The sequence below is a fragment of the Crinia signifera genome, chromosome 8 (assembly GCF_055691185.1).
Source record: "Crinia signifera chromosome 8, ASM5569118v1, whole genome shotgun sequence".
NCBI classification, from domain to species: Eukaryota; Metazoa; Chordata; class Amphibia; order Anura; family Myobatrachidae; genus Crinia; species Crinia signifera.
Genome location: NC_139224.1, coordinates 122,647,675 through 122,674,422, shown reverse-complemented (window position 1 = coordinate 122,674,422; position 26,748 = coordinate 122,647,675). Strand labels below are relative to the sequence as shown.

The following is a 26,748-nucleotide window of genomic DNA, read 5'->3' as shown; positions in this document are numbered from 1 at the left end:
TGAACGCCGGGATCCCGACCGCCGGGATTCAATACTGAATCCGGCCGGGCAGAGTATCCTCAGTAAATGGTCAGTATTCTAGTTTTACACCAATCAGCAAAAAAGAAAAGGTTTGTCCCAGTGCGATGCACCAAAGAGAGAGAATGTGATACATAAAATATACCTCTTATTTATCAATGTATAAAAACACACACTTCAAGGAACAAACACAGTGATGGGGTTGGTTACAAATACTGATTTGGGTGTATCAGTGCACTGATATTGTTCTCTAATAAATCCACAAAGGAAATTCACAAAAGCCTCTAATCTCAAGGGGAATATGAAAGCTGCCCGGTGGGTATGTGTCCAAGTAGTGCTAGAATCTTGGAATGTGCAATATGAGTCACTAATGCTGGGTACACACCAGAACGATTTGGGCTCATTTCCCCCAATTTCAATGTGTCTTACAAGCGATTGTATGTAAAGAGAGCAGAATTGTGCATGTTTTCAATGTGATTCCGATCCGATGCGCATCCCCGCCGGTCATTGGGCTGCTTTGGAGATTTTGCCAGCTGTACTAAAGATTCGTCCTATACATTGGATTGGGGACAGATTGTGTACTTCAATCCATTGTGCAACCATCCAACGACTTCAAGGACGATCATGGTCGTTCTGGTGTACCTACATTAGTTACAAGTAACCATTTATGTCCAGATCTGTAACAATAGTTCTCTATGTAACAAGAATAGTAATAGATGTTGCAGATAAAGTAAAGGCTCCACCAAGCCTATAACATATATAGATGTCTCAATTCATATAGCCACATGAAAAACCTCTTTATTAATTACCACACTGTGGAATGGTCACTATGATTGCGGACTATTGTAGAAACCTCTTGAGTGAGAAGCTATCAATCCAAACTGTGTATATTAACATCAATTCATATTATTTGTTTTTCATTCTTTATTTTGAATAGCAACATATTTGTCATAATTTAAAAGATGGAGCTTTTACCTCAGAATCTGAGGTAAATTCCCTCTGAAACTACTTGCCTCAGATAAGGGAGTAGTGGAAATCCTTTGCAAGTTTTTTTTTTATATCTATTTTAGAGATATGAGATAAAAACAGTGTGTCAGTCAGAGAGACTGCATCAGCCATCCCTCAGTGCTGAGAGAGAACCTGCAGCCTCAGCCCCGCCCCCTGCTGCTAGTGTGCATGTGACCTGTGCACACCCTGGCCTCCCCCTGGGCAGCTGCAGCAGTGTCCACAGGTTAGTGTTGCAATATTGTCACCCCCTGCCTGACTCAGTGGAGACTCCGGGTGCTTGCTGCCAAGCCCAGCAGCTGTGGCTAGTGCTGGGTACATACCACAGCCATTGGCATATCTACAGAGATATATTGCATACTTGCCTACCTGACCCTCTCCATGCGGGAGAAAATGCTCTGTTCCAGGACTTCCCTGGTAATGTAGGATTGCCATCACCTGTGGGGAGCTAGGTAAAGGTGTTTCACCACAGGTGATGGCAAGCATATATTACCAGGGAAGCACAGGAACAGAGCATTTTCTCCCGCATGGAGATGGTCAGGTAGGCAAGTATGCTATATTGGACATCAACTGTGAACGATGTTGCTCTCAGGCATATCAGGTGTACACCCCCAGGGGTGCTAAGAGGAGGGGCTACTAATTACTGGGACCAGGCCTGATGTAGGTGCCCAGGTCCTCCCTCCATTACCTTCCTGTGTGCTGGGGTGCAGTGTGGCCAGGGAGGTGCTTAAAGCATGATTTTTTTCTGTATTTTGTTCTAAGGGTGAATGGCCATGCCGTGATTAGGACATGGCCATTACCTGGGCCCGGCCATTCTATCTACTGCCCTGAGCACACCATCTGACCAGCTAGCAGTAGATCAGTAATTCACATGAACAATGAGGGAGATGACAATCTCCCCAAGAACAAATAAAAGCACAGTCACTCACCTAGTAATGCCTGGTTATATGCTAATTGTGGTTTCTTTCTGCCAGGTCCTGGTGAATCTATGTAAAGCTGTGTACACACGGAGCAATATGATCGCTGGCAATATATTGCTCAGTGTCCCGTTTTCATCTGCAACCAGAGATGGTCGCTGATGAAAATGACACACTGCCGGGAGAAGAGGCAGGGGAAGTCGCTGCTCGGAGGAGCAGTCACCTCCGACCAGCGACCATTAGGGGGCTGAAAACGGGAGTGCGCACCCGGCGATTTATCGCCGGTGCACACTCCAATCGCTTTTCCCGTGTGTACACAGCTTTACTTTCTGATGTTCCTCCAATGTATATGTAGTTGTGCACATCATCGCCTAATTTATTCTTCTACTGCATTAGTCACATACAATATAGCGGTTTCCACTTCTAGTTTCATCTCCTCCCACAGACTCTGAGGTATACTTACTGAAGTACGACTTTATAGGAGTGGGGATGTTGCCCATAGCAACCAATGAGATTCTATATATTCTCTTCTAGGAGGTGCTAGATAAATGATAAGGAAACTGATTTGTTACTATGGGCAACATTCAACTCTCAGTAAAGCTGCTCTATTTAATTTTATCTATCTCTATCGATCTATTCCACAGAAAGTATTTTAATATCCCCTGCAGCTGACTGCAGAAAATGGCCAATTCGGCTCCAAAAAAGACTGAGGCCTGGAGAACCACTGTTATTGTGAGCACCTCCTTGCAGGTATTGTGCATTTATGCTGTCATTGTAACAAATGCACCTTTGGCCAGATACATTAAGCCTGGTGATAAAGTGGCAGGTTAGAATGCACCAGCCAATCAGCTTCTACTTGTCAAGTTACAGACTGGCTTTGAAAAGTGACAATTATGAGCTGATTGGCTGCTGCGTTATCACCTTCCACAATCGGGCCCATTTACAATATTATCGTATATGCAGTGTAATCTGGGTGGGGTCTACCACCCAGGATAACATTGCAATATGCAATCCTATTGGCCGAATGTATGTCCCTGAAGCCTCAAGGGCTCTGAAAGGTGCCCATCACTGTGATCTCCTTAGCTGGGTGTCGGGGGTCTGCGCATGCACAGTTAGTGCTGACCCTTGTTGACTGCACTGCCCTGCCATCAGTGTGGTCTGTAGCTCATAGGCTACAATGGGCTACCGCCATCTAAGAATGGTGGTACCAGCGGGACCTGAGGCAATGCTGACGATAGTGATACATTGCCCATAGTAACATCCCCCATAGTAACCTATGGAGCTGCGAGCGGGGCAGGAGGAATCGCAGCGCTGCGTTCCCTCCTAGATACATTCAGGGGATACAAATATTATATGATAAATGGACCCCTTTATCATCAGCTCAATACATCTGCCCCTGAAATCCTTTACTCTGCAAGGCCCAGTGCTGGGAATCATGGATGTCATGATAACTGCCTAGTGATATACCACGAATGGGTTTTCATGCTGCATACCATTATGTTCCTTTTCACAGGACCATGAAGTGACCGCTTCATTGTTGAGCCAACAACATAAAGTTCGGTTTTCAGACACTGTGCAAAGTGGATGTGTTATTTTTCCTCTTTCTGGTATGTTAGTCCCGTGCGCATTACTAGAACATTAACTATCTTGTAAAAAAACAACAACGAGTGTATGAGGAATGCTCAGACATTAACTGGAATGTGTACCTAAATGCAGCATTAACCAGTACAACTGCTGGCTTGTGCTACATACAGTTATAATTAAGCAAGCATGGGCACTGGTGCCCAAGAGGGGCAGGCATGTACTAAATACACAGGCCTATGTCCACAGATCCCACCCATACTTACCTTTACCTTAATTTTGGAAGATGGTACTGCTTAGTGTAAGGAAAGACAGGCAATATTTAAGGGACATAGTCACACCCCATTTCTAGGCCTCCCCATTTCAGTACCTAAAGGCTTCCATACACTGGTCCGTCTTTTAAAGACGAAAGTGTTTTGTTGGGAACAGGCTCAGCCATGGATTGCCGAATCTGCCACAGTTTTTTGACAAACCATATCAGTTTTTGCCAATCCACAGACTTAACACTCGGCAGTCAGAACACTTTGGGGTAGATTTATTAAGCTCGGTTAAGTGATAAAGTGTCTCGTTTTTGTCACTGGCCAATCATCTCCTACCTGTCATTTTTCAAACCAAGCCTGTAACTTCACAGTTAGGAGCTGATTGGCCGGTGTTAAAAAACAGGCACTTAATCACTTCACTGAGCTTAATAAATCTACCCCTGAATACCTCGCCTAGTATATATCAGGATCTTGCTCTTCTTTTTTTGATCTTAAGGGGGCCCATCTATTGAAAATGAATTGTGATAATTCCCCATTCCCAGATCAGAGGGAATCTGCAATATCCAATATTCTGGAAATCCTTGATATGTAATTCTGACCCAGAATTGATAGGAATCGATAAGTCAGGGATTTTTAATATGCTGACTTTTTCTGGTCCACTGTCAAATTGACAATCATCGGAGTTTGCTAAATGGTAGAATGGGGAATTGCCCGTTAAATGTATGGCCCACATTTCTCCTTTCCTTTGAATCAAGCCCTTTGATCTTTTATTAGAGCAGTGTAATTAATGGTTACATTATGGCTAATGTTGTTTTCCTCTGCATTAAGGCATCGCTTTTTTATTGGCAACCACTCAGGAACTCTTTGGAATGCAGAGAGAAAGTGTCTTTGTTAGAATACAACAATTCATATCTGTTCATCGAAACAGCTTCTTAGTGATAGTGGCCGCTCTCCATGGGCCAGAGGAATGGGACCTGATGTCCGGGATTCAGATGAGGTATATATCTATGACTAGACATGTTTTGTAAGATCGTTTGATTAAGAAATACAGAGACATTACTGATCAAAAGAAAATGCCATTCTCTGATAACACATATGCTGTAAGCTATTTTGTGCACCCACAAATAGCAAAGAACTTTTGGGCCTGATTCTGGTTCGCAAAAGCAAATTCTCTAATGGACATTACCATACGTACTGCAGGTGGGGCAGATGTAACATGTGCAGAGGTTTAGATTTGGGTGGGTGTATTCAAACTTATATCTATTTTGTAGTGTAAAAATAAAGCAGACAGTATTTACCCTGCACAGAAACACAATAACACCCAAATCCAACTCTCTCTGCACGTTACATCTGCCCCCCTGCAGTTCACATGGTTTGTCCATTAGAATTTGCTTTTGAGAGTGAACCAGAATCAGGACCTTTGTCATATAGCTATTATATATACTGTAGGTCTTATGGCATTAGCGGAATAATGTTAGGCTGGGTAATTATATATTTTATAAAATGCCAGCAGCTTTTGTTCAAACATGCAGGATAATTCTGACCATCAGAAATATTGGGAAACCATCAGGTCCTGTGATTCAATTGATGGAATATCCATGCTTTTGTGAGAATGTATTGCATCTCATCAAGTAGGATTAGGGTGTCAGGACTCGGGTATCTGGTGTTCCCAGCTGTGGCAGCAGTGGGCCAGTGGAGGATACTGGGAAATTGAAACTTAGTGGTTTAATGTAGTGATGGTGCATGTACCAGGAGCACTGGAAGACTGAGGGCACAGCTAGGGAAAGTGTTGGCAGTCTGGGAACTAAAATAGAATAGAATAGAATCAACTTTATTGGCCATGTGTGCTTGCGCACACTAGGAATTTTTTGTGGATTACAGTGCAGCATCAAGCAGGGATGAAATGGGGGGAACGACGACACATTACATGCATACCTTTTGAGACATTTTACACATTCCATTGAGACATTAAACGCATAACATTGAGAGCATTAAGACATCACTTGCGGGGATCACATGCCTGCCAAGCTGCACAGCGCCTAGGCAGCCATCAGTGGCGCCACTGGTCGTTGCAGCAGCCAGGCAGGTAGCAATATAAGCAGGATAGTACATTTATCACATAAGGGACATGAACCCGCCGAGCTGTACAGCGCCTAGGCAGCCATCGGCAGCGCCACTGGTCGTTGCAGCAGCCAGGTAGGTAGCAATATAAGCAGGGACAGTACATTTATCACACAGGGAACACATACCCGCCAAGCTGCACAGCGCCTAGGCAGCCATCAGCGGCGCCACTGGTCGTTGCAGCAGCCAGGTGAGTAACTGTATGAGGTAACAGTATGAGCAAAGACAGCACAGTTGTAACAGAGACAGTACAGTTATCACACAGGAGACACGGGATACATATGGCTGAGTGCACAGTTCCTAGGCAGCCATTGCGGCGCCATCTTGAATCTTTCTGTAGGGAGAGCCATGGGCGGCATGGATGGTGGTGGCGGCGATGGGGGGTTTGGGGGAAGAGAGAGAGAGTTCCGAAGCCTGGGCAGAGTCAGTCAGGACTGGGGCTGGAGTTGGAGGGGGGGGGGGGGGGGGGGGAGAGAGTCAGTGGGGCCTGGGCAGGGTCAGTGAGGCCTGGGAGATGGAGTTGGGCCCTGGGCCGAGACTGGAGTCTCTCTCCTGGGGATGAGAGCCGGAGCACATGCAAAACCGCTTCACGCTAAGTTTATTGCTCTCTATTCTTTATCAGGAACTGGCAGCATCTACAGAGGAATCATTACAGGGGCTGACCACAGCAATATCCCTCTTCCTGCAGCATTCCCAGCTCTAAGCTTGTTGCCACTGGCTACATATGTGCATTATTGTGAAATAGCCAAATTCTATCACTGTTGTAGCGCACAATTTGCAGGTCATCAATAACTTACTGGAACAGAACCCGCACTGAATCTGTGGGGTTTATTTACGAAGTATCACATTCTAAAACCAGCGCTTCCAATCGTGTTTATGTCCAAAACTTCAAGTGGCGATGCTTTCCCTAGCTGTACTATATACTATACTAGCTGTGCTATACTAGTTTAAGGACCTGTCAGTAGTTATAAACCCTTGAGTGTGAGTTCATTAGAGGTGTCTTAAGCTCATTTTCATAACCTTGTTGTTGGCTTTTCATACTGTGCTTCCTATGCACATCAATCCCTATATAATAAATACTCGTTATGTTTTCCTATTGAATAGATTCCTGGGAAGTAATTTGCGAATAATTCCCGCCCATAATAGCGCAGATATAATTAAAAGCATTTTAACCATAGCAAAGGTAAGTTTAATATATGTGTATGGGACATTTACTATTTTCATTTTACTTGCTTTTACGTTTGCGGAACATTATTTCATTTGTAAATTGCATTGAACGTGTACTAGGTTGCACTGGTATATTTAGGGAGATATATCAACACCAGTAATTTAGATTAGCCAGGGACTATCCTATTTGCCTTCATGCATTTTCCAATGCATAATATAAGCAGCCCTCCAGAGCAACGATAACACATGGGTCTGGGAATTTATCCCTGCCCGCAAATGTGATTTTTAATAGGATAGCCCAATACATCACACTAAAATTAATGGTCTGAAAAAGTAATGGGGCTAATAGTAACCATATTCCCTTATGGTGCCCATACACAGTACAATATTTCTGTGCGTTTCGAGCTAGATGCAATCCAAAGCCAGTTAAAAAAGCACGGGATGCAGAGACTTTATGTGCTGTGCGATGGGATGCCTGCGGGAGCACGCATCGCACTGCACCCTCACACTGTGTATGGGCACCTTTAGACTGTTTCACACAACTTAAACTCTTGGCAGGAAAAAAAATATTTGAATTTTAAACACCTGTGCTGAAGCCTGATTATCACTAAAACGTGCACGGTTAGTGTGCCTTAAGGACAAAGGTTGGGAATGTCTGCCTTAAGTTCGATTCAGTTTTCAATTCGACTAGATTTGGCCTATTCGACCTGTTCTAAAGTTTTTTTTTCTCCTCCTTTTTTCGATATTCTCTATTTTCCATTCGATTTACTATTCGATGTGCATTCGATTTGCTATTTGATATCAATTTGATCTCACAGTGTCCCTCAGGCAGGAGATTGAAATTGAATCTGGATCGAATCAAATGCAGCAGTGAACACATTAGATTTGCACTATCTACTATTATATTTCCATTAGTCTTGCCTTCCAAGACTTTTCACTGCACGGGAGCGCGCATTGGGATCGAATCTGCATCGAATGCTAATAAAAGCATTCAATGTGCATTCAATTTTGATTTGCTCTCTATTTGATTTTGCTTCGATAAGCAAAATCTAATAGAAAAATAGAGCAGACCTCACCGGGTTTACCCTCTATTAGAACCAACCCTTTCACTAATATAATATTTAGAATAATTTATTAATCGTGTATGATTGTAGCATTTGGGACTATTGTAATTAAATGTAGAGATTTTCTTTTATATTAGGGAAGTGTCCTGTATCTAGAAACCAAGAAGGCATAACATTGACTGTAAATAAAAGTGACAATATAACTTTATCCGGTCATTAAGTTCACATGCATTACACATGAAATGGGTTGGGATCATTTGGTCTACAGCATGATGGTCGACAGTCATTAGGCCGACACCATTAGGTTGATATGGGTCTAAGTTGACATGGGAAAAGGTAGACATGGTTCTAGGGCAAAAGGTCATTAGTTCTACAGGTCATTAGGTCGACAGTCAAAAGGTCGATATGGGGTTTTTCACTGTTTTTTGACCCGACTGTCAACACAGTCGACATGGACACAGTTTAAAGTGCACCACATCCACTCGCAATGCTTCTTGCATGGTGCCTCGCTACATTCGGCACACTATTCCATACTCCCACCACACCCCAGTGGATGGTAGGGCATGAAATACCACCTGTCGGCACATGTCGGCTCAAAAAACAGTGAAAAACCCCATGTCGACATTTTGACTGTCAACCTAGACATTGTCCAACTAATGACCTGTCAAACTAATGACCTTTCGACCTTTTCCCATGTCGACCTAATGACGGGCGCCCATCATGCTGTAGACCAAATGACCGCATCCCCATGAAATAGGTTGACGTGGCTAAGGTCGACATGGTTGTAAGGGTGACATGAGCATAGGTCGACATGACTTTTTCACGTGTTTTAGCTGACATGCCCTACCATCTACTAGTGCAGCGGTTCTCAACCTTGGTCCTCAGGACCCCACACAGTGCACGTTTCCCATGTCTCTACACAGAATCACAAGTGAAATAATTAGCTCCACCTGTGGATCTTTTAAAATGGTTCAGTGAGTAATGAGTACATGCTGGGTGACATGAACTGTGTGGGGTCTTGAGGACTGAGGTTGAGAACCACTGCAGTAGGGCGTGGAAGGAGAATATAACAGTGGGCCGAGCACAGCGAGACACCGTGCCCGGAGCAGCGGTTCTTTTTTGATGGTGTTCAAGTTGACTGCGTGGATATTCCGGACAAAAAAAATTCTGAAAAACTCACCTTGCCATTGTCGAGCTCCCAACCCTGTTGTCCTTAGCTATGTTGACCTATTTCATGTGCCAACCTGAGCCGTGTCGACCTTCAGTGGTCAACCTAATGACTCATACCCAACATAACAAGCAGCTCAGTGCTTATGCAGAATTCAAGGGTTTTTGCAGAGTAAAAGCGGTTGAGCACCCATCCACATACAGAGGAGCACCTCAGTGTACCTCGGCTTTATATACCTTCTGTTCATTCTGGCTGTGCCATAACTAGACATTTTGGTGCCCTGTGCCACAAAACAAATTGGTGCCCCCCCCCCCAACCATACAGAAAACAGGTACATTGAGTGCCGAAGGCTAAATGCATGGGTGTGGCTTCATCAAAAAGGGTGTGGCCATATATTAATACCAATTCACATTACACTACACACAGTGGCACTTGTACACATTCCATTGTAGCTGCACACTGGGTACACTGCATTGCAGCAGCACACAAAGGGTAACAACACTTGCACTGGCACACCCACAGGATTACATTACACTGCACCAACAAACACAGTGCTCATTGAGATACAGTGGTGGATACAGTGTTGGTCAGATCACTGGCAGTTAAAGTGTGCATTGAATACACTACAAGTCAGATACAGTGTGGGATATAGTGTTTGGATACAGTGTTGGTTTGATACAATGCAGGATATAGAGTGGATTAGATACAGTGCAGATTAGACATAGTTTGGGATACAGTGCAGCATATAGAGCAGGTTGGATACAATGTGGAATACAGCTATAGAGTGGGGTACAGTGTGGGTTGGAGACAATGCAGGATATAGTGGGTTGGATACAATGTGGATCGGATACAGTGTGGGATTTAGTGCGGGTCAGATACAGTGTGAGATTTAGTGCTTGTTGGATATAGTTTGGGTTAGATACACCAACAGTACACTTACTGTGGCAGGAGGTGTCACCAGTGCAGGTGTGCTGGCGGTGTCCTCAGAGCAGGAGATGGCAGTGTCATCAGTTTATGGGAGCCACAAGTCTCCTTAATGGGTGGGTGTTGGCAGTATCAGCTGGGTGGGGGTGATATTGGAGTAGTCCTCGGTGCAAGGGAGGGGGAGGGTAGTGATAGATATCCTGTTGCTGCCAGGCTACTGAAGAGAAAGAGAAGCCAACCCGGTAACCAGGAGAAGCAGAGACAGGCAGCAGCAGCAGATTTCTAGAGTCACAGTGAAATTAATGGGAAACCACTGCTGTGCTGAGAACTGTGACATATGGCTCTCAGCCAATCAGAGGCCAGCCATTGATTTCAATGGGGCTTTTGAAATTGCTTGCCTGCCCGCCCGCCCGGCTGGATGTCTCTCTGCAGAGATGGTTTCCCGCTCTACAGACTAGCTGGGTACCAGCAGATGCACCACAGTGTGGATTTACTGTGGGCAAGGCACCACTAGCACACACCTAGTTCTGAATTCTTCCATGGCCCTACTATATCAGATACAAGTCCAGGCCTTACACTAGACCTTGTTGATAAACCATAATATTTCATGAAAATAATTGCACATATATTAGACTGACAAGACGTATTTGGGAAGAGATAAGTAAACTGCATACAAACACAACATATACTGTAGAGTAAGTTTTATTTATATAGCTCACTTTTGCCAACAGGATTTAAGGCTCTTTATATAGTATACTACTTTATTCTGAATTATGCCTCAATGTATGGAATTTATTACAGGCTACTTGCAAACCTTTCCTTGAAAACATACGTGACCGACTTCTCCAGGCTAAAGCACACATTGTCGAAAACAGTCCGGTCTGGAAAACCCTTGACCAGATTGAACAGTGTGGATGCTAGAAATCTTTCAAGCCAAGTTGGTGTAACCATTAAAAGTATCTGTGTGCACTACTAGGATATGTTATACGTTTGCTTCTTACCAGTGTTGATGGACTAGAAAATAAAATTCAAATAAATTCAGGAACCCGACAAGGAGCGCACAATTGAGCGGAGTAAAATATATTTATATAATAAGGAAATGTCTCACATACATCGTACATAGCAGATAACAGCTTGCCAGCGTAAAAGCAGAAGGTACCCGGCTGCAGCACCGGGCCGCTGTACAATCACCATGGACTCAGTGGATGAATGACATGGCCAGCGCAGATCGTCTGTCAGGGACTTCAGTTCACAGACGTGTATACGTCCCAGCTCACACGTAGCGTATCAGAGTTGGCCAAGGAGTACAATACATTTTTTCAAACTACACACTAGTACATCATGTTGGCAGGCCCTGTAGCATGTGTAAATTATACTTCAGCCTACAATTGTAATGCACACTCTCACGGCATGCAGGTTTCCCACACCCACCCTTTTTATGTGCCCTGTAACTTGCATTTCTATATGCTTTGCACATTGTCTCGACATATACAGTCCTCTAATGCAGGTTCTGGGGCCAATAAACTTCAGCCCCAAAAAGTGTAACCAGAGTCAAGTGGGCACTGCCAGATGCTCCCAACGCACCATGTGACAGCATGAAGGGTGCACTGTCACACGCACCCACCAATGCATGGGACCAGCCAGAGCCACTGGGACCTGCACGCAGCCACGTGACTGGCCTGAAGGGGTGATCAGTGCTACACGCATCCAACTCTGCATGCCATGGAACAGGACGGAGGAACAGTTAAGGCCGGGCGACCTACCTTTGCATCGGTTCACATGGAGATGCTGGCGCCCACTGAAGACCATTTACACTGCAGCAGGGCCTCCTGTAGACCCAGCTGGGCTTTGATCAATTAGATAGTGGGGAGTTGGTCAAAAGTAGCGAAGGGTTTGGAATCTGACCATCCAAAATCTGACCTGCTAACTTTGGTGTAGCTTGTCCATAAGGCCTAAGAGCACCTTGGAAAGTCAAAATTGATAGGAGATACCAGCAAGCTAATATTTCATCATAAACAGAGCAGACAGTACCCTATGGATTCTACTTGGGGGGTTATTCAGACCTGATCGCACGACTAGGAATATACAGGCCTGCTAATGCGTACGGCTCGTAGTGCGCATGCGCGAAGCCTTTCTGTGATTACATTCTACAGTGTGGAAGCATTCATGGCTCCTTAATGCCACTACACCGTTATGCAGTAATTAGATCTACAGCATCTAGGTCGACAGCCAGAAGGTCGACATAGTCAACATGAGGGTAAAGAAAAAGAGAAAAGAGCTGACATGTGCCGACAAGCGGCATTTCATACCCTGCCATCCACTAGCGCGTGGTGGGAGAATAAAATAGTGCCCGAAGCATGGCGAGCCATGCGAGGGGATGTGGTACACTTACATGGTGTCTGTACGACCTATGTCGACAGACACCCAAAAAATCATGAAAAACTCATGTGGACCTTTTGAATGTCGACCTTATGTCTGTAGACCTAGACATTGTAGATATAATATACCAAATAACCCACTAGACCAGGGTTTCTCAACTTCGGTCCTCAGGGCACACTAACAGGCCAGATTTTAGTGATATCAGGCTTGAGCTCAGGTGACTTAATTAGTGCCTCAGTTTTTTTTTATTTTTATGAACTATCTGTGCTGAAGCCTGGATATCACTAAACCTACACGGTTATGTTGGGCACACACTGATTTCCATCATAACATCATGCATTTCTTTCAGCGTGTACTCGCCATATGGTTAACTATGCGCTCTCCCACAGATCGTTAACAATCACCCCGATCGTCTACACATACACTCCAATCTGACAATATCGTCAGTGACTCCATGTTCAATGGTGCTCCAGATGATGTTGCTGAATTATATCGTTCAGTGTTTGACCCACACAGTTTTTTGGCCAATCCCAGGATCGGTAGGAGCCTTTGATTTGGCTCTAAATTCTCTGGGATTGCCCAATCTATTACCAAAAGCGCATGCCCAATATATTGGAAAAAAGCATCTGAGCTGCTGCCCGGCTACTCTCTTCACGCATGTACCTCTGCACCGCTCCACGATGGCTACCGCACTCACAGCCAGCTGCACCTCTCCAGTCGCTGCCTTCTCTTTTCAATCCCGAGATTGGTTTATATAGCATAACTCATGTTTTTAGTTTATTAGTACTATAACATACTGCACCAGAATAATACCACACTGACGTCAAGGAATATTGTGGTCCCCAAATAAAACTCAATGTAACGTAGGCTACAAAACCCCTTGCAGCTGTTATTCTACAGTCTCCTGAGTAATTGAGATGCTTTAAGAAAATATAGAAGAATATAGTTAATAAAATATGATTACAATAACAAATTTAATGAATCAACTATAAATATAGTAAATGTATTTATTTAATAAATACCAAATAGAAAAGCTAAACATCTTTACTTGACCCAATTTTCTCCTCTGGTGCAGATTTTAGTTTCACTTCAATGAGCTCTTCGACTCTGGCGAGGACACTTTCCATTAAATCGAATGTGAAAAGAGCCGACTGTAGAACCTAAAATGTCAAAAACAGTTAATGTTGTTTATATAAGCGGAATAACATTACCCAGGTCTGGGAGGAATCTAGTACACACTGATCACTCACAGGCAAGAGCGCACTACTAGAAAAGACGCATTCTACAGCAAAACAAACAAAACACACCTGCAGCTGCATCTGAGGAGTCATGTCAGGAAGCTTATTACCCCCAGCGCTTACACAGCACACTGGCTTCTCCGAGTGGGACCCTGAAAAACAGAATGTGCTTGTTGAATGTATAATTCAGACAGGCAGGGATGATGAGAGCTCCAAGTAGAAACTGCTTACACAGATACCACGCTGTTCTGTTTTTGGAAAGGTGATAAAAGCAGAAAAATAATGATATAACAACTTATTTCTCACCCTTCTTCTTCTCGTTAGTGCTTCGCATTTCGGCTTCATAATGTGCTCTGGACATATTCAGTCCTGTGTGGAGAGGCTTCAGAAAATCCTGTTCAATTTTATACAGCTCTGTCCATATTCCTGTCTGCCCAATAAACATAAGGGGAAAACTCCTTTATTCAAAAAAGCTAAGAAACAGATCCTGGGAATGATTCAGAGAGACAAGCTAACGCAGCTGCAAGTGCGGTTGTCTCTGCATTACAGCTTCTGATATCGACAAAATATGAAGAGATGCCAACCAGAGTGACCGCAACTCATTTGCATGAATGGGAAACATTGACTGCTCAAATGGGGCTGTGGCTAAGCAGACTGGCTGCAACAGTAGCAATGCAGGTGCCATCTTTTTGTATGCTTGCACTCGCAGCTGACGTCAGATGCATGCCCAGAAAAAGGGCAATGACATAACTGCGATTTTACAACCACTCGCCGCAAACACCTGGAAATGGTCAATTCCTGTCACTTTGCATGGGCATCCTTATTAGTGTGTGGGTAAGCAGTGGCACTTTGACACATGCGCAATGCAGTGCATGCGGTCTGTCGATAATCACTCCGTTCCGTAAAACATTGACTTTGCGCCCATCTCTTAATTACACCCATTTTTCAATTGCAACTAAAATTGCTCAGTTGTTCAATTTTCATAGGACATAGCATCCTATGCTTACAGGCAAAGTGTTCTTTCCTAATGTCTATATACATAACTGTACTCAAAAAAAGCAACAAACTAATTTCAAATCATTTATACTGGTAGCTACTTTAACTGGAATAACACCTGGCACTTAAAAGCTACCTATGCCGAATATCATCAACTGAACCATCTTAGCATCCTCTGTAACCATTACAATGCTCATTGCAATACACAGTTTGACATTTCTAAGCAATACTTCTAGCAACAGAAATTTTTTTTATACAAATGACAGCAGCCAATGTCTGACTACTTTTCTGTTTGCTGGTTTAGGGCAGAAATGTTATCTCAAGGAACAGGCCAGTAAGCTGTAGTAACCAGCAACATTTAGTTAGGCAAAGTATTTATCACTAAAACCTGGACTTTATTGTGTTGAGGACTGAGGTTGTGAAGGTCTGCTCCAGACAGTCGTTCATCAGACTCAAGGACCATACAGTTTGCAGTTTAGCGTTCACTGCTGATGTACGGAGGGGCAAATGGTCCCAACCTCTAACATATTGCAATTGTTTAATGGCCATGCCAATATAAAAAGTGTCTAAATAACCCAGGTTCTTAGGTAGTTGGACACCTAAATATGTAACATAACATTGCACTGGAAGGAAGGATATTGTTAATGGACACCAAGGCCCATAGTTACAGATTTGGAGGAGTTTATATGGAATCCCAATATGTGGCCATAACCATAAAATAAGGTAGTGGATGGGGTCCTGCAAATATAACAAAATGGCGTAATACTTTAAATTTAATTGCAAGCAATATGAATCCAAGGGAAAGGAGGATACAGTAGTTCTAAACCAAGCAAAATAGGGGTTTGATGGTCAAAATAAAGAGGAGGTATAAGAGGCAACTTTGCCGGATACCACGGTGGAGAGAAATATTTTCACCTTTCACCGCTTTAAGTGGTGGGATTGAAGTGGTAGGAGCATTATCGAAATATAAGGAAAGGGCCAAAGTGTCTGTCTGCCAAGGCTGCATATAGATGAGACCATAGAATTGAGTCAAAAGCCTTATATGTATTTAGAGAAAAAGGCCCTCAGAACTTGAGTTGTCCCAATCCCTACTATGGAGTAGTGCCCTTAAACAATTACTTTGGTGAGAGGGGACGCGCTCTGGGATTAAACCTTGAAGTCTCTGGGCCATTATTTTAGAATTTCCAGATGCTGGGGATCATTATTTGTGTAATGATTACCATACAATACATTTACCTATCAGCAGCTTTTTAAAGATATGTACATTTGTAACATCCTTATTACCTGTCTCTAAAAGTGACTGCTGGATGGACTGGTATGTAAGTACATTATGTATTCTTGTTTTCATTTATTAAATTACACTTAGGAATCTATTAGGTCTTTGGAAATTGTCATTTCAGCCTGATGACCCAGGCTGCGGAATTTTTATGTGCTCAGCTTTTGAAAATCACAAGTCATTTTATTGTAGGACCATACTGAAATAAACTAAATATGAAAAACTAAAATGAGCAAAGAAAATGATATAAAATGCCTGAAACAAGAAATAACGGTACTTATGTAGTATCTGGGCTGCCGATTTCTAAATCGGGTCGGATCGGGAGATCGCATCGCATCGCATGCGACCATGCGATTCGATGCGATGCGATGCGATGCGATGCCCCGATTTTTCCATAGGAATCAATGTTAAAATGGACTGAGTCCATTTTAACATGGAATTCAATGGGAAAAATGGGTCCTTTTCATACCCCTACTATCCAAGTGGGCATGGAGTTGGATATAAACCTGTGGCGAGCGTAGCGAGCCACCGAGCCCGAAGCGTGGCGAGCGAAGCGAGCCCCGCGAGGGGACGAATACCGTCCCCTCGCGGGGCTCGCTTCGCTCGCCACGCTTCGGGCTCGGTGGCTCGCTACGCTCGCCACAGGTTTATATCCAACTCCATGCCCACTTGGATAGTAGGGGTATGAAAAGGACCCATTTTTCCCATTGAATTCCATGTTAAAATGGACTCAGTCCATTTTAACATTGATTCCTATGGAAAAATCGGGTCATCGCATCCGATATCGCATCCGATATCGGATGCGATGCGATGCGATATCGCATCGCATCGCATCTGATTGTATGCCTTAACTTAAGGCATACAATCAAAAAATCGGCAGCCCAGATACTACATAAGTACCGAAATAACAATATAGTACTTACTTCATTTTCAGCTTCATTATCTTTGATAACTATATACCTCAGAAGGTTTAGTGAAGCCATTATTCTGAAAAGAAAATCATTTTCAAATTCATATATTGGGAAATGTACACCTTTTTAAATAGTTTTGACTATAAAAGCATTTTTTATTAAAAACCCTAAGGGGCTGTCCAGTAAATTGCGCACATTTTTTGGTCTGATTAAAATGGGCTATTACCATGATTTTAGGTCGATGGTCATTATTGGGTGATCCAAGTTTATCAGGCAAAAAATTTCCCATTTTTGGGTGAGAACACATGAGATCTAGAATAAGTTCCTGGACCCATGTGTTCTATGGGCTAATTATCGGAGATTATACTTTGCATGATGCACAATCTCAGATAAATGCTGGTGATCAGGGCTAATTGGATAGCCACCAGAGTATTTCCTAGACGCAGTCATTTACCGCTAATAAACATGAAGAGCATAAACTGCGCTAATGTGAATTTGGTAAATAATGTTACGTTGCCAATCATTATATGCATAATAAGTATTTAATAAATGAATGCAAACCAATGACAATTAATAAATAAAAATGAGTAAAAAAATGGCAATAGCTACTGCATATAGAGAGCCACTGTAGAGAAGCAGTCCATACGGTACCGTATTTGTTAAGGACCGCTTGATAAACCAGAACCGTTCCTATATTGCCTTGTCGGGGGACAGAGGGGTCCACAATGGAACCAGATGTAATACCTCAGCCCACAGAGATGGGGGAATTGATGTCCTCCAAGTATAGAGAACCCCATGGCTTATTTAGGTTCACTTGCAGGATTGCACTCCCAGGCTTTTTGTGAACAGCTATTCGGGTAGGCTGTGGAAACCCATAGAAGCGATGTAGAGGATGACAAATCACTGAGGGAGTGTAACAGAGGCTGGTCCGGTCTCTGGAAAGCATGCAAGCTGTAGAATGGTGGCAGGACTGTATAGTGCACTCTCTGTTCTCTTCCAACGCGTTTCGTCATTGCTGTGGCTTTATTAAGGTGTTTAATTACCTTCATAGAAAAGATACAGTGCAGCAACAGCAGCAAGTCTTGTTGGAGGCGGGGCCATGCAAAGTGCATCATAAGGCCCCTGACCGTCCATATATTGGCCACCACAGCATCGGCGTGCTATAAATAAGATAGCGCCCCTGTCATGTCACACACAGTTCTTACTGAAAGATACTCACAGTATTTAAAATTCCCTAATGCAATGACCACTGTAGTGGAATTCTCACCTGTCAGAGCTCTGGAGTAGATCAGTTTCTGCTCCTTCTGGGAGTGAAAGCACCAAGTGCAAAAGTGGATTTAGCCGGCTTCCTAAGAACCATTTGTTCTGGTGGTCTGTCTGACAAAAGAAAAGAAACAGAAATTTTTTTTTAATCTTTATATAAAAGGCCAACAGAGGCCAATCAACTTACCAAATTACTCCTTTGTGTGCTAAATTAACAGAAAGCGAAAACTATTTTTGCAGGGACACTGCTCTGTTTCTGGTTGTGCTGGATATGGAGAGAAGGAGCTGAGAAGCCAGAGATTGGAGTTAGGAATAGATAGGGACTGGGGGTGGGGTGGAGAGTTTGTGGGCTAAAACTTTGTATTAGAAGACCCTCTAATGAATTGTTTGGTGTTGCAATCACAGGCAGGGCCAGCAACAGGGGGGTCAAGGGGGACATGTGGGCCCCAGCAATGGAAGGGCCCCAGAGCCCGGCCGGGGCCCGTCTGTAAGCTGTGTTACCCCTGCAGCCTTCTACTGTGCAGTGACAGTCTGTGCGTGCTGCCCCACCTGTGTCAGTATGCTGCCTGGCTCTGCCGTCTGACTGGGTGTGGCTGTGCAGTGCACTGCCACTGGGTCTTTCCTGCTGCACCAGCAGGCACCCATAGTGGCAGGCAATGTCAGTCCTCAGAGTACTAGTCTGAACTAGTCTGAACTCCGGAGGAGCACAGCGCAGGAGGCTAGAAGGGAGGGGGGAGAGGGAGGGGAGGAAGCTCGGCAGGAAGGAGAAGGGGGAGTGACCGGCAGCAGCACCACACGGAGCCAGGCAGGCTGCATCCATTCAGAGATGAGAGTCCCGCCTTCTGTGTCTGCTCTACCTGTGTATGGGAGAGATCCAGGCAGCAAAACAAGAAAACTGGAGGATAGCTCTAAGATTACCTACAAATTGAGTTACATTGGGGATGTATTAAGTTATGGGGACATATGAGGAGTATGTGAACATCTGATGTTCTGGGCATATGAGTGGTGTGGGGACATGTTCTGGACATATGAAGATTATAGGGACATGTGCTGGACATATGAGGGGTGTGGGGACATGTGCTGGACATATGAGGGGTGTGGGGACATGTGCTGGGCATATGAGTGGAGTGGGGACATGTGCTGGGCATATGAGTGATGTGGGGACATGTGCTGGACATATGAGGGCGGTGGGGACATGTGCTGGGCATATGAGGGGTGTGGGGACATGTGTTGGGCATATGAGTGGTGTGGGGACATGTGCTGGGCATATGAGTGATGTGGGGACATGTGCTGGACATATGAGGGTGGTGGGGACATGTGCTGGGCATATGAGGGGTGTGGGGACATGTGCTGGGCATATGAGGGTGGTGGGGACATGTGCTAGGCATATGAGGGTGGTGGGGACATGTGCTAGGCATATTAGGGGGGGGGACATGTGCTGGGCATATGAGGGGTGTGGGGACATGTGCTGGGCATATGAGGGGTGTGGGGACATGTGCTGGGCATATGAGGGGTGTGGGGACATGTGCTGGGCATATGAGGGGTGTGGGGACATGTGCTGGGCATATGGGGATTATAGGGACATGTGCTGGGCATATGAGGGGGATGGGGACATGTGCTGGGCATATGAGGGGTGTGGGGACATGTTCTGGGCATATGAGGGGTGTGGGGACATGTGCTGGACATATGAGGGATGTGGGGACATGTGCTGGACATATGAGGGGTATGGGGACATGTGCTGGGCATATGAGTGATGTGGGGACATGTGCTGGGCATATGGGGGTGGTGGGGACATGTGCTGGGCATATGAGTGATGTGGGGACATGTGCTGGGCATATGAGTGATGTGGGGACATGTGTTGGGCATATGAGGATTATAGGGACATGTGCTGGACATATGAGGGTGGTGGGGACATGTTCTGGGCATATGAGGGGTGTGGGGACATGTTCTGGGCATATGAGGGGTGTGGGGACATGTTCTGGGCATATGAGGGGTGTGGGGACATATTCTGGGCATATGAGGGGTGTGGGGACATATTCTGGGCATATGAGGGGTGTGGGGACATGTGCTGGGCATATGAGGGGTGTGGGGACATGTGCTGGGCATATGTGGGGTGTGGGGACATGTGCTGGGCATATGAGTGATGTGGGGACATGTGCTGGGCATATGGGGGTGGTGGGGACATGTGCTGGGCATATGAGGGGTGTGGGGACATGTGCTGGACATATGAGGGATGTGGGGACATGTGCTGGGCATATGGGGGTGGTGGGGACATGTGCTGGGCATATGAGGGGTGTGGGGACATGTGCTGGACATATGAGGGATGTGGGGACATGTGCTGGACATATGAGGGGTATGGGGACATGTGCTGGGCATATGAGTGATGTGGGGACATGTGCTGGGCATATGGGGGTGGTGGGGACATGTGCTGGGCATATGAGGGGTGTGGGGACATGTGCTCGGCATATGAGGGGTGTGGGGACATGTGCTGGGCATATGAGGGTGGTGGGGACATGTGCTGGGCATATGAGGGGTGTGGGGACATGTGCTGGGCATATGAGGGGTGTGGGGACATGTGCTGGGCATATGAGGATTATAGGGACATGTGCTGGGCATATGAGGGGGGTGGGGACATGTGCTGGGCACATGAGGGGTGTGGGGACATGTTCTGGGCACATGAGGGGTGTGGGGACATGTGCTGGGCATATGAGTGATGTGGGGACATGTGCTGGGCATATGAGGATTATAAGGACATGTGCTGGACATATGAGGGTGGTGGGGACATGTTCTGGGCATATGAGGGGTGTGGGGACATGTTCTGGGCATATGAGGGGTGTGGGGACATGTTCTGGGCATATGAGGGGTGTGGGGACATGTTCTGGGCATATGAGGGGTGTGGGGACATGTTCTGGGCATATGAGGGGTGTGGGGACATGTGCTGGGCATATGAGTGATGTGGGGACATGTGCTGGGCATATGAGGGTGGTGGGGACATGTGCTAGGCATATTAGGGGGGGGGGACATGTGCTGGGCATATGAGGGGTGTGGGGACATGTGCTGGGCATATGAGGGGTGTGGGGACATGTGCTAGGCATATGAGGGTGGTGGGGACATGTGCTAGGCATATTAGGGGGGGGGGGGACATGTGCTGGGCATATGAGGGGTGTGGGGACATGTGCTGGGCATATGAGGGGTGTGGGGACATGTGCTGGGCATATGAGGGGTGTGGGGACATGTGCTGGGCATATGAGGGGTGTGGGGACATGTGCTGGGCATATGAGGGGTGTGGGGACATGTGCTGGGCATATGGGGATCATAGGGACATGTGCTGGGCATATGAGGGGTGTGGGGACATGTGCTGGGCATATGAGGGTGGTGGGGACATGTGCTGGGCATATGAGGGGGATGGGGACATGTGCTGGGCATATGAGGGGTGTGGGGACATGTTCTGGGCATATGAGGGGTGTGGGGACATGTACTGGGCATAAGAGGGGTGTGGGGACATGTGCTGGGCATATGAGTGATGTGGGGACATGTGCTAGGCATATGAGGATTATAGGGACATGTGCTGGACATATGAGGGTGGTGGGGACATGTTCTGGGCATATGAGGGGTGTGGGGACATGTTCTGGGCATATGAGGGGTGTGGGGACATGTTCTGGGCATATGAGGGGTGTGGGGACATATTCTGGGCATATGAGGGGTGTGGGGACATGTGCTGGGCATATGAGGGGTGTGGGGACATGTGCTGGGCATATGTGGGGTGTGGGGACATGTGCTGGGCATATGAGTGATGTGGGGACATGTGCTGGGCATATGGGGGTGGTGGGGACATGTGCTGGGCATATGAGTGATGTGGGGACATGTGCTGGGCATATGAGGGTGGTGGGGACATGTGCTCGGCATATGAGGGTGGTGGGGATATGTGCTAGGCATATGAGGGGTATGGGGACATGTGCTGGGCATATGAGGGTGGTGGGGACATGTGCTGGGCATATGAGGGGTGTGGGGACATGTGCTGGGCATATGAGGGGTGTGGGGACATGTGCTGGGCATATGAGGATTATAGGGACATGTGCTGGGCATATGAGGGGGGTGGGGACATGTGCTGGGCACATGAGGGGTGTGGGGACATGTTCTGGGCACATGAGGGGTGTGGGGACATGTGCTGGGCATATGAGTGATGTGGGGACATGTGCTGGGCATATGAGGATTATAAGGACATGTGCTGGACATATGAGGGGTGTGGGGACATGTTCTGGGCATATGAGGGGTGTGGGGACATGTTCTGGGCATATGAGGGGTGTGGGGACATGTTCTGGGCATATGAGGGGTGTGGGGACATGTTCTGGGCATATGAGGGGTGTGGGGACATGTGCTGGGCATATGAGTGATGTGGGGACATGTGCTGGGCATATGAGGATTATAGGGACATGTGCTGGGCATATGAGGGGTGTGGGGACATGTGCTGGGCATATGAGGGGTGTGGGGACATGTGCTGGGCATATGAGTGATGTGGGGACATGTGCTGGGCATATGAGTGATGTGGGGACATGTGCTGGGCATATGAGGATTATAGGGACATGTGCTGGACATATGAGGGTGGTGGGGACATGTTCTGGGCATATGAGGGGTGTGCGGACATGTTCTGGGCATATGAGGGGTGTGGGGACATGTTCTGGGCATATGAGGGGTGTGGGGACATGTTCTGGGCATATGAGGGGTGTGGGGACATGTTCTGGGCATATGTGGGGTGTGGGGACATGTGCTGGGCATATGAGTGATGTGGGGACATGTGCTGGGCATATGAGGATTATAGGGACATGTGCTGGACATATGAGGGTGGTGGGGACATGTTCTGGGCATATGAGGGGTGTGGGGACATGTTCTGGGCATATGAGGGGTGTGGGGACATGTGCTGGGCATATGAGTGATGTGGGGACATGTGCTGGGCATATGAGGATTATAGGGACATGTGCTGGGCATATGAGGGGTGTGGGGACATGTGCTGGGCATATGAGGGGTGTGGGGACATGTGCTGGGCATATGAGTGATGTGGGGACATGTGCTGGGCATATGAGTGATGTGGGGACATGTGCTGGGCATATGAGGATTATAGGGACATGTGCTGGGCATATGAGGGTGGTGGGGACATGTTCTGGGCATATGAGGGGTGTGCGGACATGTTCTGGGCATATGAGGGGTGTGGGGACATGTTCTGGGCATATGAGGGGTGTGGGGACATGTTCTGGGCATATGAGGGGTGTGGGGACATGTTCTGGGCATATGAGGGGTGTGGGGACATGTTCTGGGCATATGTGGGGTGTGGGGACATGTGCTGGGCATATGAGTGATGTGGGGACATGTGCTGGGCATATGAGGATTATAGGGACATGTGCTGGACATATGAGGGTGGTGGGGACATGTTCTGGGAATATGAGGGGTGTGGGGACATGTGCTGGGCATATGAGGGTGGTGGTGACATGTGCTGGGCATATGAGGATTATAGGGACATGTGCTGGGCATATGAGGGTGGTGGTGACATGTGCTGTGCTATGCCTCTTAGTGGCAAAATCGGGGACATGCACAGGGGTCCCGACTGTCAGATTCACAAAGTTGGGAGGTATGAGGATCCTAATGAAATGAAAAAAGTCACTGTCTCTGCACCTGCACTTTTTGTTCAGCCCATCAGTCGCCACTCATGTCATCAGACCTCCTTGTGCAATCACAGTAGGGAAATTGGCAGTAAAGTAGCTGCTATGCCATTCCCCCCCAAAGACCTGCGTCTGCACAGCAGACTCTGGCACATACCGAGTTTCTTTATGTAGCATAAATACTTAACTTAATATGACTCACAGAAAGTACAACATTGCCATTCACAGCAGAAACACATCAGTATGATTCACTGAGTCTCACCTTCATTGCCAAGTCTATCTGATTCTTAATGTTGTGTATGATGTAACCCTGCACACCAGCATGATTACTTGTCTTCAGCAGGCACCTGACAATACAGCAGTACATTAAAATAATCATTGACAAAATCAATGGTAGTAACATCTGACAGATTAGCTATGGTTAATCTAGGTATACTAACAAATAAAAAACAAAAAAACATTACCTTTAATGGGTGATGTTAGGTAGTAACTAAGATTACAAGTCTAGCAGCACCACAAATGTGTCATTAGCTATTGTGATCCTACACAGTGCAGTAAATGACACCACGTGGAGCAGGAGATAAAATATTTGCTTCTTGTCTAAAATGTATCCACAGAGCAGAAATGAAACTATTGATTATTGCTTGTGGCAAAGTTCTATATGTACAGTATATATATAATTATTTATTTACAGTTTCTTATATAGCGCAGCAGATTCCGTTGCGCTTTACAATAGTAGACAGTGATAGAACAAACTGGGTAACAACAGACAGACTTGGGGGTTACAGGGCCCTGCTGCAAGCTTACAATCTATAGGGATATAGGAGGGTCAGGCACCAGTAATATTTATATTAATTAATTTTATTTATTTAGGACTAAAGCTGGCCTAAATTACTATGACTTCTCCTTGGAGAGAAGTTACAGTCGACTCCCTTGAACCACCCGGCAGCTTCCCGGGCAAGGGATGCGGTCATTTGGTCTAAACTAAAGCATTATGGTAGACAGTCATTAGGAGACACCATTAGGTCAACATGGGAAAAGGTCGACATAGTTCTAGGTCAAAAGGTCATTAGTTCGACAGGTTGTTAGTTCGAAAGGTCATTAGTTCGACATTGTTAACGTCGACAGTCAAAATGTCGACATGGGGATTTTCACTGTTTTTTGAGCCGACATGTGCCGACCGGAGGTATTTCATGCCCTACTATCCACTAGGCCGTGGTGGGAGAATAAAATAGTGTGCCCGACGCATCGCGAGCGCACTTTTAACTGGGTCCATGTCGACTGTGTTGACATTCAGGTAAAAAACGGTGAAAAACCCCATGTCGACCTTTTGACTGTCAACCTAGACAATGTCAAACTAATGACCTGTCGAACTAACGACCTGTCAAACTAGTGATCTTTCGACCTAGAACCATGTCGACCTAGAACTAGATCGACCTTTTTCCATGTCAACCTTTTCCCATGTCGACCTAACGGTGTCAACCTAATGACTGTCGAACATAATGCTGAAGACCAAATGATCCCAACCCCCGGGCAACAGGATCACATGAAATATATTGCATGCAGTCCTTTTGCATGTGATAGATTGTATGCGATCCCAGCAAGTGCTGCCGGATCCGATATATCTGTAGTGCAGCACTTGCCATCTAGGGGTCCAATGCGCACGGGACCACGCATCGGATCTTAAACACATGCAATTTGCCACTTTTCACCTGTTTCCTAGGCCTGTTGCCTCGCAATCAGTAAAATTGGGCAAGAACACGTAAGTGCTTAACACTGCCACGATTGTTGGATGTGGCAAGACTTGGGGTCTATGTACTTAGCCCTGGAAGAAGGAAATGGACAGAGGAGCTTCTTGGCTGGTACTTTATTTACCTGCCATGTTCCAGGCAGTATTTAAACAAAATGACAGAAGCTGGTTGGTTGGTGCTTTATTGTCACCACTTTATCACTCTTAGTACAGTCCCCCTTGGACAGAGAGCAGCTGGGTGGCTGGTGCTATTGCAAGTTGTGGTTTGTCCCCCGGTGAGAGATAACTCATACAGTAAAGAACCAAGATGGCATACACCAAGATATTATATACAAGTTTCTGATGGTTTTGCTGAGAAATCTGATGACTGTCACCTCTCAAGTTCACATTGATTTCTACGTTTACAAGGGACAAAGGCTTGTCTATAGTTTTAATTTCAAGGATAGTGCATACTCCCTACCTGAACAACTTGTATTTTCCTTCCACACAGAACTTGTCAATCAGTAACTGTAACATTGCCAGGCTCTTCTTTCTCTACAACAAAGATCCAGAGATTCATCAGTAAGATACTGAGAGCATATTCATACCGCAAGGTCATTACAATGGTATCTGCAGGTCTGACTTACCAGATGTTCTATAGGACAAAGGGTCATAACTCTCACTAAGTCCTGCAGGTAGAGAGAGTGATAAAGCAGACACAGCAATAATGCAAAACCAGGCAAAGGAATAAACCTAACAGCAAAACAGCACCCTAACAAACATAATCATTTATTATACAGAAAGGTGTAGAACTATATATACAGGTATTGCACAAACAGAGATTACAATAGCGCCTGTATGGGCATCATAGACACCTATGTAAACACAGGCACGCTCAGGAGACGTTGTCATGTGTAAATCTGCAAATAAGTCAGAGCACCCTGGTCATCTAGCCCATATGCGGCTCTTAACCAGCGTCAGCAGATTCCAGTTTGCTGATCCAGAGAGGTTGGGTCATGGAGGGAGGCGGGTCGGATACTGGGGCAAAACTGAGGGGGATGAGGGAGGGATGGGCAA

The 26,748-nt window shown here is 45.9% G+C and overlaps 2 protein-coding genes across 3 annotated transcripts in view; one reads left to right on the top strand and one right to left on the bottom strand.

The window, feature by feature from the left end:
- Nucleotides 1-1,190: 1,190 nt before the first annotated feature.
- C8H1orf146 (chromosome 8 C1orf146 homolog) lies at nucleotides 1,191-11,266 on the top strand. Its single transcript, XM_083157099.1, has 6 exons — nucleotides 1,191-1,249; nucleotides 2,585-2,690; nucleotides 3,454-3,547; nucleotides 4,610-4,778; nucleotides 7,007-7,085; nucleotides 11,027-11,266. Exons 2-6 carry the CDS (start codon nucleotides 2,622-2,624, stop codon nucleotides 11,144-11,146), a joined length of 531 nt encoding a protein of 176 aa, XP_083013225.1. The 5' UTR covers nucleotides 1,191-1,249; nucleotides 2,585-2,621; the 3' UTR covers nucleotides 11,147-11,266.
- A 2,331-nt stretch (nucleotides 11,267-13,597) lies between these two features.
- The window catches only part of GLMN (glomulin, FKBP associated protein), a 45,113-nt gene continuing 31,962 nt past the window's right edge, over nucleotides 13,598-26,748 (bottom strand). For both annotated transcript variants that reach the window (XM_083157097.1, XM_083157098.1), the window contains exons 12-19: nucleotides 26,319-26,366; nucleotides 26,153-26,226; nucleotides 24,205-24,289; nucleotides 18,293-18,402; nucleotides 17,038-17,101; nucleotides 14,149-14,272; nucleotides 13,912-13,994; nucleotides 13,598-13,764 (exon numbers count right to left, since the gene is read on the bottom strand). In XM_083157097.1, the coding sequence (XP_083013223.1) occupies nucleotides 13,639-13,764; nucleotides 13,912-13,994; nucleotides 14,149-14,272; nucleotides 17,038-17,101; nucleotides 18,293-18,402; nucleotides 24,205-24,289; nucleotides 26,153-26,226; nucleotides 26,319-26,366 (714 nt within the window). In that variant the 3' untranslated portion in view covers nucleotides 13,598-13,638. The remainder of the gene's footprint in view (nucleotides 13,765-13,911; nucleotides 13,995-14,148; nucleotides 14,273-17,037; nucleotides 17,102-18,292; nucleotides 18,403-24,204; nucleotides 24,290-26,152; nucleotides 26,227-26,318; nucleotides 26,367-26,748) is intronic.

Bases quoted from the DNA above. Each gene is read 5' to 3' on its own strand.
- C8H1orf146 (XM_083157099.1), top strand. From the start codon at position 2,622: ATGGCCAATTCGGCTCCAAAAAAGACTGAGGCCTGGAGAACCACTGTT. The intron at 3,548-4,609 runs GTATGTTAGTCC...CTCTGCATTAAG, and splicing joins TGTTATTTTTCCTCTTTCTG to GCATCGCTTTTTTATTGGCA. The intron at 7,086-11,026 runs GTAAGTTTAATA...AATTTATTACAG, and splicing joins GCATTTTAACCATAGCAAAG to GCTACTTGCAAACCTTTCCT.